Consider the following 17,489-nt stretch of genomic DNA (forward strand, 5'->3'; position numbering starts at 1 on the left):
AACAATATAATATTTGCCAAGTTCTTGCCCAGTGCATGACTTACTAAACGGTAGCTACTTTTATTATTTCTATTTCTGCTGTGTTAAAGATTAGATTTCACAGTGCTCTTTCCTTCATTCAGGCATGCCAAGGATGACCCCAAAGATAGAGGATTTGCCAGATCACATAGAAGTAAACAGTGGTAAATTTAACCCCATCTGCAAAGCATCTGGCTGGCCGCTACCTGCTAATGAAGAAATGACCCTGGTGAAGCCAGATGGGACAGTGCTCCATGTAAGAGTTATTCTTTTTCTTTTTTTCTGTAGAACAAATTATAGCCTTTTTATAAATTGAAGTATAGTTGATTTACAATGTTGTGTTAGTTTCAGGTGTACAGCAAAGTAATTCAGTTATACATATATATTTCTTTCAGATTCTTTTCCATTATAAGTTATTACAAGATATTGAATGTAGTTCCCTGTTATACAGTAAATCCTTGTTGTTTATCTATTTTATATATAGTAGTTTGTATCTGCTAGTCCCAAGCTCCTTATTTATCCCTCCCCTTCCCCCTTTTCCCTTTGGTAACCATAAGTTTGTTTTCTAAACCATAAGTTTGTTTTCTATGTCTATGAGTCTGTTTCTGCTTCATACATAAGTTCATTTGTGTCATGTTTTAGATTCCACATATAAGGGATATCATATGATATTTGTATTTCTCTGTCTGATTTACTTCACTTAGTATGATAATCTCTAGGTCCATCCATGTTTCTGTGAATGGCATTATTTCATTTTTTTATGGCTGAGTAATATTCCATTGTATAAATATACCACATCTTCTTTATCCATTCATCTTTCAATGGACATTTAGGTTGCCTCCATGTCTTGGCTACTGAAAATAGTGCTGCAATGAACATTGGGGTGCATGTATCTTTTCGAATTGTAGTTTTCTCCAGATATATGCCCAGGAGTAAGATTGCAGGATCATACAGGAGCTCTATTTTTGGTTTTCTAAGGAACCTCCATACTGTTCTACATAGTGGCTGTATTCTTAATCTGACCTCCTTATACTACTAGATATTTTCAGTGTAGCACTCACCCTGCTAAAGGCTGGATTCCATTCATGGCTTGCATCCTCCTAAGCTAGGGTGTTGTTAGCTTTGACAAAAAGCAGAGGAGAGTTCAGCATAATCCATTTGACTCTAGATAGACCTGATCCCACACCTCCAATCCAGAAACTATGATCCACAGAATCCCTTAGGTCTGAATACATACCTTGGGTCTCTGCCTCTGCACTTTGTCCTCACTGTTGGTGTCCACCACTGGTTAGGGTGCTATCACAGCATTCTTCTTTGCTGGAAAGGAATAAGCTACTTTTCCGATATGTTTCCCTTCCCTGTCCCAACAATCCCAAATGCAGCAGAGACAGGAACTACCTCAAATTTCTCTGTGTCACAAGTGATCTTCAGGAAATTGATGTATTTTCTTATCTAAGATTTTGAAATAGTTATCTTATTTTTCTCTGAAAGCTGACTGAAAATCAACTTGACCAGAAGGCAGATCCAAATGACCTCTTGAGGGCAGGATATGTAGAATGTTCACACATCAGATGTCCCTGATTCCACTCAAATAATCCATTAGGTAGTAGAAGCCAACTGACAGCTTCCAAAATCTTGTTGGCGTATCCATGAGTCAGTGGAAGTCACAGCTACCATCTAGTGAGGGCTGACCATACTATACACATCTTACTTTACATTACCTGTCCCCTTTTTGCAGAAGTGGAAACTGGCTGCGTGAAGTTAAGTAACTAAGGAATCGGTCAGAAGTGGCAGAGCTGGGATGTGAACTCAGGTCTATGTGTCTTCCGAGCCCTGACTTTTTCCACAATACCATACTCGGCAGCCCCTCAAACACTTTAAGACGCCATTTTGTCTTCTCACCCAGCCATCTCTGTATTGGACCAGAAAGGAACAAATGTTACCAGAAGCAGTTTAGAAGGACTTAGACTCTTTGCTTGGAAGTGTTTGCCCCACACTCCCAAACACACAAATACAACAGCAGGATCTGTGAGGGCATCAATCCAACGTAAACTTTCAGGGCTACTACAATAGCTTTGGAAATAAGCCAATGCTTATACAAGCATTGCAATGATCTTCTTAATCTCCCCTAGAAAACTCCTTATTTAACAATGCGATGGGGTCAGTGTTAAGAACCTTTGTGTTTATACATATCTAGAAGCTTTTTTTTTTTTTGACCTTTCCAGCCAAAAGACTTTAACCACACGGGTCATCTCTCAGTGGCCACCTTCACGATCCACCGGATCCTGCCCCCTGACTCAGGAGTCTGGGTTTGCAGTGTGAACACGGTGGCTGGGATGGTGGAAAAGCCTTTCAACGTTTCTGTTAAAGGTAAGGTCCATTTTCCAGGGAAAGAGGTTGTAAACTTGATGGTGCCGTGTTTATGTATCACTGGGTGCTGCTTCTAAACAGAAATGCTCTCTGACCACTAAAATGCCTTTTGGATGTTCTCCAGGATACTAAGCCTTAAAAAAAAAATTATGTGCATTAAAATGGAAAGGAGGGATTAAGTTTATGACCTTTGGAGTTACATAGACCTGGGTTTGATTTTCATTGCTAACAGCTAGTAAACTTGGGTGTGGCCCTGAGCAAATGAATTTGACCTCTCTAAGCCTTTCTTTATTTGTAAACACAGCTTAGTTTATCTACCACTCAGGGTTATTGAGAAGATTTGTTAAATAGTGGAATTGTGTCTGGCATAAAGTGTCTGGTAGTGATTTTATTTTGTAAAAAGTTTAACCTTATCATTGTCGTGACTTCCTATTCACTGTAGAGAATAATTTGGAGAATCTTCATTTTGAGGACTACTCATTTAATATGAAGCCCAGGCTATGCTATACAATTAACATGAATGATTTTCTCCCATATTCAGAGTTCTGAATATTCTTCCTACTATGAATTAATATTTCAAAATTCAGAGTTATTCTAAGTGGATGTGTGTACCTTTGAGGCTTGCAGGGAAGAAATAAAGTGGAAGTAAATCCAAGTTAGCTTGGTTGGTGTACAAAGATACAACAAAGAATTTTAAATTTGGAAGTTACTTTTTAATCCATTTAGACAAAAACACCTAACAGCTCTGTGGTATATACTCTAGAAAGGCACTGAGCTAAGTGCTTATTCATCTTATTTAAATTTTATGAGTACAATGTACAGTAGTATTGTTATCCCCACTTTATCTTTCAATAAACAAGTTCAGAAGGTTTAAGTGACTTGTCTAAGGTAACACATCTGGCAAACAGCCAATCTTAGTTTTGAACCTGGTCTTGACTCTAAACCCTGCATCATCTTTTGTAGATCATTTTGCTTTCTGAGACTCTTGTGTTACAGATAAGGAAGCAAGATAAGAGAAGCTGATTACTATGTAAACTATTTCACTACCTGATTAGGAATTTTTGGGTGATCCCAGAGGTAATTTCTGTAAATGAACTGAATGTAATCACCCAGAGCATAATTTTTTTAAAAAAAGGTCAAGAATAGTAGGAGCATAAATACAGCCTCATAGAGTTGGATTCTCTGCCCTGAGAACCCATATAAAACACCTCAGGATCTTTAATATTTTTTTGGATTACTGGAAAATCCCAGATCTATTTTATTCAGTAGAACATTAACACGATCAAAATAATTTCTTACATCATACATGTTCTTGGAAGAAAGGAAATGATATACAGACAAGACAAATTATGTTATTTTTAAGCTTCTTGAAATGTTTGCTGCCCATAGAAAGTAAATAATAATAAGTAAAAAACCATGTTGCTAAGATTCAGAAGAGTTACTGATTCTAATTTTATTTATTTATTTATTCATTATTTATTTATTTATTTTGCCGTACGCGGGCCTGTCACTGTTGTGGCCTCTCCCGTTGCGGAGCACAGGCTCCGGACACACAGGCTCAGCGGCCATGGCTTACGGGCCCAGCCACTCTGCGGCATGTGGGATCCTCCCGGACTGGGGCACGAAGCTGTGTCCCCTGCATCAGCAGGTGGACTCTCAACCACTGCGCCACCAGGGAAGCCCCTAATTTTTATTTTTTAAATAAAAGACACAGCACACAACATCAGTGCACAGAAACCTCTCTAGTTCTAAGCCACTGATGCCTCTTCACTGTCATATTGACAGATATAAAATGGAAATAGCCATTAGGTAAATTAAGCAGTGTCTTTAATCATAGTATTTAAAAAAAAATAGATACAGAGATACAGTTGCCCTTCAGTATCTGTAGGGGATTGGTTCTGGGACCTCCCTGTATACCAAACTCCATTGATGCTCAAGTCCCTTATATAAAATGGCATAGTATTTGCGTTCAACCTACGCACATCCTCCTGTATATTTGGAATCATCTCTAGATTACTTAAACAATAGTCCCCCCTTACCTGTGGTTTCACTTTCCACGGTTTAAGTTACCCACGGTCAACTGCAGCCCAAAAAATTAAATGGAAAATTCCAGAAATAAACAATTCATAAGTTTTAAATTGTGTACTGTTCTGAGCAGCATAATGAAATCTCACACTGTTCCACTCCATCCTGCCAGGGATGTGAATCCTCCCTTTGTCTCGTGCATGCCACCCATTAGTCACTTAGAAGATGTCTAAGTTACCATATCATCTGTCATGGTATCACAGTGCTTACGTTCAAGTAACCTTTATTTAACTTAATAATGTGATGCTGGCAATTTGAATATTCCCTTACTGTGCCTAATTTATAAGTTAACTTTTACCATATGTATGTATGTATAGGAAAAAGCATAGTGTATATAGGGTTTGGTACTGTCTGCAGTTTCAGGCATCCACTGGGGTCTTTGAATATATCAACTGAAGATAAGGGGAACTATTGTAACACCTAATACAATGTAAATACTATGTAAAGAGTAACTATAATGTAAATACTTTGTAAATAGTTGCTGGCACATGGCAAATTTCAAGTTTTGCTTATTAGAACTTTCTGGAGTTTTTTTAAATTTGCCCCCTGAATGTTTTTTTTTTTTAATTAGTTTCTGCTTTATAACAAAGTGAATCAGTCATACATATATATCTGTTCCCACATCCCTTCCCTCATGCATCTCCCTCCCTCCCACCCTCCCCATCCCACCCCTCCAGGCGGTCACAAAGCACCGAGCTGATCTCCCTGTGCTCTGCGGCTGCTTCCCACTATCTATCTACCTTACGTTTGGTAGTGTATATATGTCCATGCCTCTCTTTCGCTTTGTCACAGCTTACCTTTCCCCCTCCCCATATCCTCAAGTCCATTCTCAAGTAGGTCTGTGTCTTTATTCCCGTTTTACCCCTAGGTTCTTCATGACATTTTTTTTTTTAATTCCATATATATGTGTTAGCATACGGTATTTGTCTTTCTCTTTCTGACTTACTTCACTCTGTATGACAGACTCTAGGTCTATCCACCTCATTACAAATAGCTCAGTTTCGTTTCTTTTTATGGCTGAGTAATATTCCATTGTATATATGTGCCACATCTTCTTTATGCATTCATCTGATGATGGACACTTAGGTTGTTTCCAGCTCCGGGCTATTGTGAATAGAGCTGCAATGAACATTTTGGTACATGTCTCTTTTTGAATTATGGTTTTCTCAGGGTATATGCCTAGTAGTGGGATTGCTGGGTCATATGGTAGTTCTATTTTTAGTTTTTTAAGGCACCTCCATACTGTTCTCCATAGTGGCTGTACCAATTCACATTCCCACCAGCAGTGCAAGAGTGTTCCCTTTTCTCCACACCCTCTCCAGCATTTATTGTTTCTAGATTTCTTGATGATGGCCATTCTGACTGGTGTGAGATGATATCTCATTGTAGTTTTGATTTGCATTTCTCTAATGATTAATGATGTTGAGCATTCTTTCATGTGTTTGTTGGCAGTCTGTATATCTACTTTGGAGAAATGCCTATTTAAGTCTTCTGCCCATTTTTGGATTGGGTTGTTTGTTTTTTTGCTATTGAGCTGCATGAGCTGTTTATAAATTTTGGAGATTAATCCTTTGTCCGTTGCTTCATTTGCAAATACTTTCTCCTGTTCTGAGGGTTGTCTTTTGGTCTTGTTTATGATTTCCTTTGCTGTGCAAAAGCTTTGAAGTTTCATTAGGTCCCATTTGTTTATCTTTGTTTTTAGTTCCATTTCTCTAGGAGGTGGGTCCAAAAGGATCTTGCTGTGATTTATGTCATAGAGTGTTCTGCCTATGTTTTCCTCTAAGAGTTTGATAGTTTCTGGCCTTACATTTAGGTCTTTAATCCATTTTGAGCTTATTTTTGTGTATGGTGTTAGGGAATGATCTAATCTCAAACTTTTACATGTCCCTGTCCAGTTTTCCCAGCACCACTTATTGAAGAGGCTGTCCTTTCTCCACTGTACATTCCTGCCTCCTTTATCAAAGATAAGTTGGCCATATGTGCGTGGGTTTATCTCTGGGCTTTCTATCCTGATCCACTGATCTATCTTTCTGTTTTTATGCCAGTACCACACTGTCTTAATTACTGTAGCTTTGTAGTATAGTCTGAACTCAGGGAGCCTGATTCCTCCAGCTCCGTTTTTCGTTCTCAAGATTGCTTTGCCTATTCGGGGTCTTTTGTTTTTCCAAACAAATTTTGAAATTTTTTGTTCTAGTTCTGTGAAAAATGCCAGTGGTAGTTTGATAGGGATTGCATTGAATCTGTAGATTGCTTTGGGTAGTAGAGTCATTTTCACAATATTGATTCTTCCAATCCAGGAGCATGGTATATCTCTCCATCTATTTGTATCATCTTTAAGTTCTTTCATCAGTGTCTTATAATTTTCTGCATACAGGTCTTTTGTCTCCTTAGGTAGGTTTATTCCTAGATATTTTATTCTTTTTGTTGCAATGGTAAATGGGAGTGTTTTCTTGATTTCGTTTTCAGATTTTTCATCATTAGTGTACAGGAATGCCAGAGATTTCTGTACATTAATTTTGTATCCTGCTACTTTACTAAATTCATTGATTAGCTCTAGTAGTTTTTCGGTAGCATCTTTAGGATTCTCTATGTATAGTATCATGTCATCTGCAAACAGTGACAGCTTTACTTCTTCTTTTCCAATTTGGATTCCTTTTATTTCCTTTTCTTCTCTGATTGCTGTGGCTAAAACTTCCAAAACTATGTTGAATAAGAGTGGTGAGAGTGGGCAGCCTTGTCTTGTTCCTGATCTTAGTGAAAATGGTTTCAGTTTTTCACCATTGAGGACAATGTTGGCTGTGGGTTTGTCATATATGGCCTTTATTATGTTGAGGAAAGTTCCCTCTATGCCTACTTTCTGCAGGGTTTTTATCATAAATGGGTGTTGAATTTTGTCGAAAGCTTTCTCTGCATCTATTGAGATGATCATATGGTTTTTCTCCTTCAACTTGTTAATATGGTGTATCACATTGATTGATTTGCGTATATTGAAGAATCCTTGCATTCCTGGAATAAACCCCACTTGATCATGGTGTATGATCCTTTTAATGTGCTGTTGGATTCTGTTTGCTAGTATTTTGTTGAGGATTTTTGCATCTATGTTCATCAGTGATATTGGCCTGTAGTTTTCTTTCTTTGTGACATCCTTGCCTGGTTTTGGTATCAAGGTGATGGAGGCCTCGTAGGATGAGTTTGGGAGTGTTCCTTCCTCTGATATTGTTTGGAAGAGTTTGAGAAGGATGGGTGTTAGCTCTTCTCTAAATGTTTGATAGAATTCGCCTGTGAAGCCATCTGGTCCTGGGCTTTTGTTTGATGGAAGATTTTTAATCACAGTTTCAATTTCAGTGCTTGTGATTGGTCTATTCATATTTTCTATTTCTTCCTGAGTCAGTCTTGGTAGGTTGTGCATTTCTAAGAATTTGTCCATTTCTTCCAGGTTGTCCATTTTATTGGCAGAGAGTTGCTTATAGTAATATCTCATGATCTTTTGTATTTCTGCAGTGTCAGTTGTTACTTCTCCTTTTTCATTTCTAATTCTATTGATTTGAGTCTTCTCCCTTCTTTTCTTGATGAGTCTGGCTAATGGTTTGTCAATTTTGTTTATCTTCTCAAAGAACCAGCTTTTAGTTTGGTTGATCTTTGCTATCGTTTCCTTCATTTCTTTTTCATTTATTTCTGATCTGATCTTTATGATTTCTTTCCTTCTGCTAACTTTGGGGTTTTTTTGTTCTTCTTTCTCTAATTGCTTTAGGTGCAGGGTCAGGTTGTTTACTCGAAATGTTTCCTGTTTCTTAAGGTGGGATTGTATTGCTATAAACTTCCCCCTTAGAACTGCTTTTGCTGCGTCCCATAGGTTTTGGGTTGTTGTGTCTCCATTGTCATTTGTTTCTAGGTATTTTTTAATTTCCTCTTTGATTTCTTCAGTGATCACTTCGTTATTGAGTAGTGTATTGTTTAGCCTCCATGTGTTTGTATTTTTTACAGATCTTTTCCTGTAATTGATGTCTAGTCTCATAGCATTGTGGTCGGAAAAGATACTTGATTCAATTTCAATTTTCTTAAATTTACCAAGGCTTGATTTGTGACCCAAGATATGATCTATCCTGGAGAATGTTCCATGAGCACTTGAGAAAAATGTGTATTCTGTTGTTTTTGGATGGAATGTCCTATAAATATCAACTAAGTCCATCTTGTTTAATGTATCATTTAAAGCTTGTGTTTCCTTATTTATTTTCATTTTGGATGATCTGTCCATTGGTGAAAGTGGGGTGTTAAAGTCCCCTACTATGAGTGTGTTACTGTCGATTTCCCCTTTTATGGCTGTTAGTATTTGCCTTATGTATTGAGGTGCTCCTATGTTGGGTGCATAAATATTTACAATTGTTATATCTTCTTCTTGGATCGATCCCTTTATCGTTATGTAGTGTCCTTCTTTGTCTCTTCTAATAGTCTTTATTTTAAAGTCTATTTTGTCTGATATAAGAATTGCTACTCTAGCTTTCTTTTGATTTCGATTTGCATGGAATATCTTTTTCCATCCCCTTACTTTCAATCTGTATGTGTCTCTAGGTCTGAAGTGGGTCTCTTGTAGACAGCATATATATGGGTCTTGTTTTTGTATCCATTCAGCCAATCTGTGTCTTTTGGTGGGAGCATTTAGTCCATTTACATTTAAGGTAATTATTGATATGTATGTTCCTATGACCATTTCCTTAATTGCTTTGGGTTCGTTATTGTAGGTATATTCCTTCTGTTGTGTTTCTTACCTAGAGAAGTTCATTTAGCATTTGTTGTAAAGCTGGTTTGGTGGTGCTGAACTCTCTCAGATTTTGCTTGTCTCTAAACGTTTTAATTTCTCCATCAAATCTGAATGAGATCCTTGCTGGGTAGAGTAATCTTGGTTGCAGGTTTCTCTCCTTCATCACTTTAATTATGTCCTGCCACTCCCTTTTGGCTTGTAGAGTTTCTGCTGAGAGATCAGCTGTTAACCTGATGGGGATTCCCTTGTGTGTTGTTGTTTTTCCCTTGCTGCTTTTAATATGATTTCTTTGTGTTTAATTTTTGACAGTTTGATTAATATGTGTCTTGGCGTATTTCTCCTTGGATTTATTCTGTATGGGACTCTCTGTGCCTCCTGGACTTGATTAACTATTTCCTTTCCCATATTAGGGAAGTTTTCAACTATAATCTCTTCAAATATTTTCTCAGTCCCTTTCTTTTTCTCTTCTTCTTCTGGAACCCCTATAATTCGAACGTTGGTGCATTTAATGTTGTCCCAGAGGTCTCTGAGACTGTCCTCTGTTCTTTTCATTCTTTTTTCTTTATTTTGCTATGCATCAGTTATTTCCACTATTTTATCTTCCACCTCACTTATCCGTTCTTCTGCCTCAGTTATTCTGCTATTGATCCCATCTAGAGTATTTTTCATTTCATTTATTGTGTTTTTAATCGATGCTTGATTCATCTTTAGTTCTTCTAGGTCCTTGTTAACTGTTTCTTGCATATTGTCTATTCTATTTCCAAGATTTTGGATCTGGGAAATAGAATCTTGGCTCAGCTTTACTATCATTATTCTGAATTCTTTTTCAGGTAGACTGCCTATTACCTCTTCATTTGTTAGGTCTGGTAGGTTTTTATCTTGCTCCTTCACCTGCTGTGTGTTTTTCTGCTTTCTCATTTTGCTTATGTTACTGTGTTTGGGGTCTCCTTTTTGCAGGCTGCAGATTCGTAGTTCCTGTTGTTTTTGGTGTCTGTCCCCAGTGGCTAAGGTTGTTTCAGTAGGTTGTGTAGGCTTCCTGATGGGGGGGACTAATGCCTGTGTTCTGGTGGTTGAGGCTCGATCTTGTCTTTCTGGTGGACAAGTCCACGTCTGGTGGTGTGTTTTGGGGTGCCTGTGGCCTTATTATGTTGATAGGTAGCCTCTCTGCTAATGGGTGGGGTTGTGTTTCTGTCTTGCTAGTTGTTTGGCATAGGGTGACCAGCACTGTAGCTTGCTGGTCGTTGACTGAAGCTGGGTGCTGGTGTTGAGATGGAGATCCCTTGGAGATTTTCGCTGCTTGATATTATGTGGAGCTGGGAGGTCTCTTGTGGACCCGTGTCCTGAAGTTGGCTCTCCCACTTCAGAGGCACAGCACTGACTCCTGGCTGCAGCACTAAGAGCCTTTCACCCACCCGGCTGAGAATAACAGTGAGAAAAAGTAGAAAGAAAGAATTAGTAGAAGAAAGAAAGAGAGAGGGAAAGAAAGGAAGAAGGGAAGAAAGGAAAGAAGGAAGGAAGAAAGAAAGAAAGGGAGGGAGGGAGGAAGGATGGAAAGAAAGAAGGAAAGAAAGGAGGGAGGGAGGGAGGAATGAAAGCAAAAGGAAGAGTGAATGGAAGAAGGGAGGGAGGGAGGAAGGAAAGAAAGAAAGAAAGACAGGAGGGAGGGAGGGAAGAAGGAAAGAAAAAGAAAGTGGAAGGAAGAAGGGTGGGAGGGAGGGAGGGAGGAAAGAAAAAGAAAGAAGGAAAGGAGGAGCGGAGGGAGGGAGGGAGGAAGGGAAGGTAGGAAAAAAAGAAAGAGCAGGTAAAGTAAAATATAATAAAGTATGAAATATAGTAGCATTATTAAAATTAAAAAGTAATTATTGAAAAAAAACACGGACCGATAGAACCCTGGGACATATGGTGGAAGCAAAGCTATACAGAGAGAATCTTACACAGAAGATTACACATACACATTCACAGAAAGAGAGCAGGGGGAAAAATCAAAAATCTTGCTCTCCAAGTCCACCTCCTCAATTTGGGATAATTCGTTGTAAAAAGAGGAAAAGGGCGAGAAGTCTGAAATCTTGCTAAGTCCACCTCCTTAATTTGGGATAATTCATTGTAAAAAGAGGAAAAAGGGGGGAAAGTCTTAAATCTTGTACTCAAAGTCCACTTCCTCAATTTGGGATGATTCGCTGCCCATTCATGCACTCCACAGATGCAGGGCACATCAAATGGACCGTGGAGCTTTAATCCGCTGCCTCCGAGGCTGCACAGAGAGATTTCCCTGTCTCTGCTCTCACAACTCCCGGGTCTCAGCCTTGGACCTGGCCCCGCCTCTGCGCGTAGGTCGCCGGAGGGCGTCCGTTCTTCGCTCAGACAGGACGGGTTTAAAGGAGCCGCTGATTCGGGGGCTCTGGCTCACTCAGGCAGAGGGGTGGGAGGGGCGCGCAGTGTGGGGCGGGCCTGCGGCGGCAGAGGCCAGCGTGACGTTGCAGCAGCCCGTGGCGCTCCGTGCGCCCTCCCGGGAAAGCCGTCCCCGGGTCCCTGGACCCCGGCAGTGGCAGGGTGCACAGGCCCCCCGGAAGGTGGGGCGGACAGTGACCCGCGCTCGCACACAGGCCCCGCGTCGGCGGCCGGCGGCGGCGGCGGCCAGCAGCCCCAGCGTCCCACGCCCGTCTCCGAGGTCCGCGCCTTACCCGCGGCTCGCGCCTGTCTCCGGCGCCTCCCCAAGCAGCCCTCTTAATGCCCTCTCCTCGCGCACCAGGCAACAAAAGGGAAAAAAGTCTCTTGCCTCTCCGGTAGCTCCAGACCCTTTCCCCGGACTCCCTCCGGGCTAGCACTAACCCCTTCAGGCTCTCTTCCTGCCGCCAGCCCCAGTCCTCTCCCTGCGCTCCGACTGAAAGCCGATACCCGAGCCTCAGCTCCCAGCCCCGCCCGCCCCGGCGGCGGACAAGCCTCTCGGGCTGGTGTGTGCCTGAGGGCACCGATCCTTTGTGCCAGAATCTCTCCGCTTTGCCCTCCGCACCCCTGTTGCTGTGCTCTCCTCCGCTACTCCGAAGCTTTCCCCCTCCGCCACCTGCAGTCTCCGCCCGCGAAGGGGCTTGTAGTGTGTAGAAACCTTCCCTCCTTCACGGCTCCCTCCCACTGGTGCAGGTCCCGTCCATATCCTATTGTCTCTGTTTATTCTTTTTTTCTTTTGACCTACCCAGGTATGTGGGGAGTTTCTTGCCTTTTGGGGGGTCTGAGGTCTTCTGTCAGCGTTCAGTAGGTGTTCTGTTGGAGTTGTTCCACGTGTAGATGAATTTCTGATGTATCTGTGGGGAGGAAGGTGATCTCCGCGTCTTACTCTTCCGCCATCTTCCTCCGGCTCCTTTCCCCCTGAATGTTGATCTGCTCTTGGTTGAATCTGCAGATGCAGAACCTGAATACAGAAGGCTGACTGTACTAGACTTTACTACCGGAGTACATACTGGAGCAACCACTTTGGAAAACTGGCAATATATATTAAAGCTAAGCATGCACCTACACTGTGACCTGATAATTCTACACCTAGGTTTATGCTCAAAAGAAATGAGTGCAGATGTTAAAAGCAAATAATCTTCAGTAATGTTCTGAGGAGTTTTATTCCTAATAGCCCAAATATCCATCAACGTTAGAAAGGATAAGTAAATTGTGTTATATTCATAGGTAATAGATTGCTAGGGCTGCTGTAGCAAAGTACCCTAGACTGAGTGGCTCAAACAACAGAAATTAGGGGCTTCCCTGGTGGCGCAGTGGTTGAGAGTCCGCCTGCCGATGCAGGGGACGCGGGTTCGTGCCCCGGTCTGGGAAGATCCCACATGCCGCGGAGCGGCTGGGCTTGTGAACCATGGCCGCTGAGCCTGCATGTCTGGAGCCTGTGCTCCACAACAGAGAGAGGCCCGCGTACCGCAAAAAAACAGAAATTAATTTTCTCAATGCTCTGGAGGCTAGATGATCAAGGTAATCTGACCTTGATCTGAGATCAAGGTGTTGGCAGAGTGAGTTTCTTCTGAGGCTTTGCTCCTTGGCTTGTAGACAGCTGTCTTCTCCCTGTATCTTCTCATGGTCTTCCTTCTGTGTGTGTGTCCTAATTTAATCTTCTTATAAGGACAACAGTCATATTGGATTAGGAATGACTGTAGTCCTCATTGTAACTTAATTTCTTCTTTAAAGACCCTATCTCCAAATATAGGTACTGTTTATAGAGTGCAAGGGAGAAAGGAACAAGTCAAAAGAGAAAAATGATATTGGATGAGGTAGGAAGTATCTAACGTGTCCCTTAATGACCCCTGCCTTGTGGAATTCATGACCGTGTGTAATCGCTTCCCCTTGCATGTGAGCTGGACCCAGCAACCCGCCTCTCATACAGGAAGAGTGATGTGCAGGGCTGGCTTCATGGGATTATGACCTGTCCACACAGGGCCCTGCACTTGGTTTAATGTTCTATTGTCTTCAACTTGAAATTTTATCTTTGACTTTCGTAAGTGAAGTCCAGTGACACAATGGAGTGTGCGCATGAGCAGAAGAGATAGACTCACTATCTGTCTTCTTTCTTGGCCACCCCATTCCCATAAGTGTTCTTGATGACCCAGGGCACAGGATTCTGGTGGACCTCTGATTCACGGGAGCTCAGTAAGACTCAAAGCAAGTACAAAGTTAGTTGGGCTACTTCTACAATTGAATAAATGGGGGTACTGACAGCCTGACAAGATGTCCTTTCCTTTCAAACCAGAACTTGCTTAATATTGTGGACATACTATAAATCTGTTTATATACTGTGGCCCTTAGGAAGGCCACAAACCATTGTAATATCCAAGAATTTTTCTTTCCCCAAGAACCAATTTTCACCTTGTTGGGAGTGCTTTTTCAGTCCCATTGGGAATACATGGTCTTTGAGATGGGGAGATTATTCTGGATTATCTGGGTGAACCTACTCTAATCACAGGAGTCTTTAAAGACTGTCAGAAAGAGATCTCACAATGGAAGAAGGGTCAGAGACACATGACTTTGTTGTCTTTGAAGATGGAGGAAGGGACCATGAGTCAAGGAATACAGATGTTTTTTAGAAGCTGAAAAGAAGGAAACAAATTCTCCCTTAGAACCTCCAGAAAGGAACACAGCCCTTGTTAACACCTTAATCTTAGCCCGGTGAGACCCATGTCTGACTTCTGACCTCCGGAGCTGTAAGAGAATAAATTGATGTTGTTCTAAGCAGAGAGAGACAGACAGACAGAAAGACAGACTTAGTCTGGTGGTCTAGTAGGAAGACTGGTATTCAATAATCACACCAAATCACTAAGAATAATAAATCCTGAAAATTGCAGTGAAGGAAAAGGTTCTGTGGAAGGGTATGACACGTGAGCCTAACCAAGGTTCTGGGATAGCCCCTGTGAGGAAGTCACATGAGAGCTGAGAGATGAATGATGAGTAAGAGTTAACTGCAGAATCATGGGAAGTCTACACCATTCCTTGCAGGAGAACAGCCTCAACAAAGAACCAGAGACAGAAAGGAGCCTGGTGCATTGTTAGTTGAATGAACTGAAAGGTCACTGGAACTGGAGGGTATTAGGTGAGGGAACGAGGAAGCTGAAGAGGAGGCAGGGGCTCTATTGTCCCTGGCAGGTCTTGGTATGAATTTTAGATTTTATTTGAAACATAGTGGAAACCCATTGAAAGGTCTTGAGCAGAGGAGTGCTCGTATTTTAAGAAAGCACTTTGTGGATAGTGAGTTGGAGGGGCAAGAGCAAACCAGGAGATCACAGAGACGGCAACTACATGGAACCTGAGCAGAGAACGCTAAGAGGGCTTTGTTGGGAGTGTAAAGGTACTCATCCTCTACCCCCATCTCAGAACAGCAGTAAAACCCCAAAGTGTAAGGACTGATCTGATTCTTGACACTTTATTTAGTTCTTCCAAAGCCCTTGAATGCCCCAAACGTGATTGACACCGGACATAACTTTGCTGTCATCAACATCAGCTCTGAGCCTTACTTTGGGGATGGACCAATCAAATCCAAGAAGCTTCTCTACAAACCTGTTAATCATTATGAGGCTTGGCGGCATATTCAAGGTAAGGTTTGGAAAGGAAAGGCTCCAGCTGGAGATGGGGCACCACGAAAAAATAATTTTTCCCCAAATATAGAAATCCTCTCTCCCAGTCTCAACCCTCTACCCCAAGGTAGGGGCTGTAGCAGTGGATTCCATTTCAGAGTATTCAAGAAGGAGTTGGGGGGCAGGAGGTGGTCCTCTGAGTTCTGGGGCTATCTTTTCGGAAGTCATGATGTAAAATGGGACACAGAACACGCCTGTGTCAGGAGTTACTATCTGCATCAATATTTTCTTTCCAGGCTTCTCTGGATCTCTAATCCCTTTTTGACTCTATCTTGCTTGGTCATGGTGAAAGATACAAGTTTATGCCATGAATATGGTAAGAGGAAAATCCAGGGCCTGCTGGAAAGGCAGAGACTTAATTTGCTTACATCTGAAGGGTGATTGTTCCTGCTGTATCAAGTTTATTGTTTTTAGTATTTGAGTCTTGCCCTGCCTGCAGGCTCCTAACTCACAGAGGTTTTGAGAGGACTTTGGACCAGCGTGTTTGGGCTGTGGAAGGAAGAGGAGAGGATGTGGGCAAAGAGAGGTACATGCCCCTCCCCCAACTTTTGGGAAAAACACCCCAAAATGTAATAAAATGTCAAAAGTTCATGCAGTTAAATTTATTTATTTGTAAATTAAATTTATTTTGAAACATAAATGACAGTTCTGTTTGTTGCATGATGATGTAAAAATCACATTTTTTAAAAAAGAAAGCTGAGCATCATCTATTGAGCCAGCTGCTTTAATTGCACCATCTTATAGTGAGACCTGCCACTGTCATGCTTGTAGGGAATGTGCAGCCCTCCACCAGTACTTTAGTCTCACTATGCCTGTGACTTCCTAAAAAGCGCCCTCTACCCATGAGATGTCGATAATCAAAGTTACATAAAAGGAGAAGAAAAAGAGGGTTTTTGGCTTAATAATACTAGCTGATTTGGGTATATTGAATAATGTCTTGGTATCATTACTGAGCTCTTCACATTCTTTTAAAGCTTCAGCCAAAATTCAGAATCCCAGCAACATAAGGCTTATTTAATGGATTGCTGTTTCTGTTGTGGATGGCTAGGTCTTTTTAAAAAGCAGCTTTTTAAAAAAACATGGTGTTAATAATCCATCATCTCTTTGTGGACATCTATGAAGTGGTCTTCTAAAAAAACCTTAAACACAGTCCAATACGTTTTCTTACCGACTAGGAATTTATCATATGGTAAGGCAAAAATCTACCATTGCAATATCCACGGAGAAACAGGGTGGCAAAATAGAATAGCTAAGGAGAAAAGAAGCATATGTCATTTGCTCATGGGATCTATTTTCAAGTACTTCAGAACGCTTCATTTGTTATGACACGACTGTCACAAGTTCACTGTCTAGTCATTGTAAGCATACCGTCAAGGGTCTCTTCTCTTGATAACTTGATTGCCATCACTGTAAGTACTTGAAAACAGAAGTTATTTAATATTATTCTAATTGAGTTTTTCCCCTAAATCTGATTGGTATTCCATATAGTTGAAGATTTGCGTGGTTTTACTCTACAAATGAAAAGACAAACACACTAGAGCAGAAATGTGTAAGTGGCACAGAGATACTTACATGAAAAAGCCTTATTTTCCTTATATTAGGGACACTGAGGCCCTGAAGATGGGATTGCCTCTCTGTTTTACTCAGACATTGTATTTTTAAAAACCAAACATTAGTTCACCTCACAATAACAACATTCCAGTTTAAAGAATGTAAAAGACTGCCAACTGAAGTTTCCTGAACTTTCCCTCTTCTCAGTGACAAATGAGATTGTTACCCTCAACTATTTGGAACCTCGGACAGAATACGAGCTCTGCGTGCAGCTGGTCCGGCGTGGAGAGGGCGGGGAAGGGCATCCTGGACCCGTGAGGCGGTTCACAACAGCTTCTATCGGTCAGTTGAAGCAAACAGGCATTTATTCAGGAGCTGGGTGGGTGGGTGGGGGAGGAAGGGGAAAGAGGAAGGAAGACCAGGAAGGGTGGTGGTGGGTAAGTGGGATGGTGGTAGAAAGGGGTTTGCTTTTGAATGGGTGGGAAAGTGACAGGAAGGCTAGCAACTTGGAGCCAAACCGGTCCTTTATTTGGGCTGCACTCCTGGTCTGTCTCCCTGGGGGAGGGGGTCTGCAGCAATCCACCGGGACA

The 17,489-nt window shown here is 41.4% G+C and overlaps 1 protein-coding gene across 1 annotated transcript in view; it reads left to right on the forward strand.

Annotated features, from left to right (window-relative positions):
• Positions 1-17,489, forward strand: part of LOC307070109 (angiopoietin-1 receptor-like) — a gene marked incomplete at both ends in the record, with an annotated part of 72,215 nt that overhangs the window by 24,847 nt on the left and 29,879 nt on the right. The window contains 4 exons of the mRNA XM_079728695.1: positions 123-274; positions 2,244-2,388; positions 15,146-15,307; positions 17,107-17,241. Of these exons, the coding sequence (XP_079584821.1) occupies positions 123-274; positions 2,244-2,388; positions 15,146-15,307; positions 17,107-17,241 (594 nt within the window). The remainder of the gene's footprint in view (positions 1-122; positions 275-2,243; positions 2,389-15,145; positions 15,308-17,106; positions 17,242-17,489) is intronic.

Source organism: Hyperoodon ampullatus (genome assembly GCF_949752795.1).
Source record: "Hyperoodon ampullatus genome assembly, contig: scaffold_310, whole genome shotgun sequence".
Lineage (NCBI taxonomy): Eukaryota > Metazoa > Chordata > Mammalia > Artiodactyla > Ziphiidae > Hyperoodon > Hyperoodon ampullatus.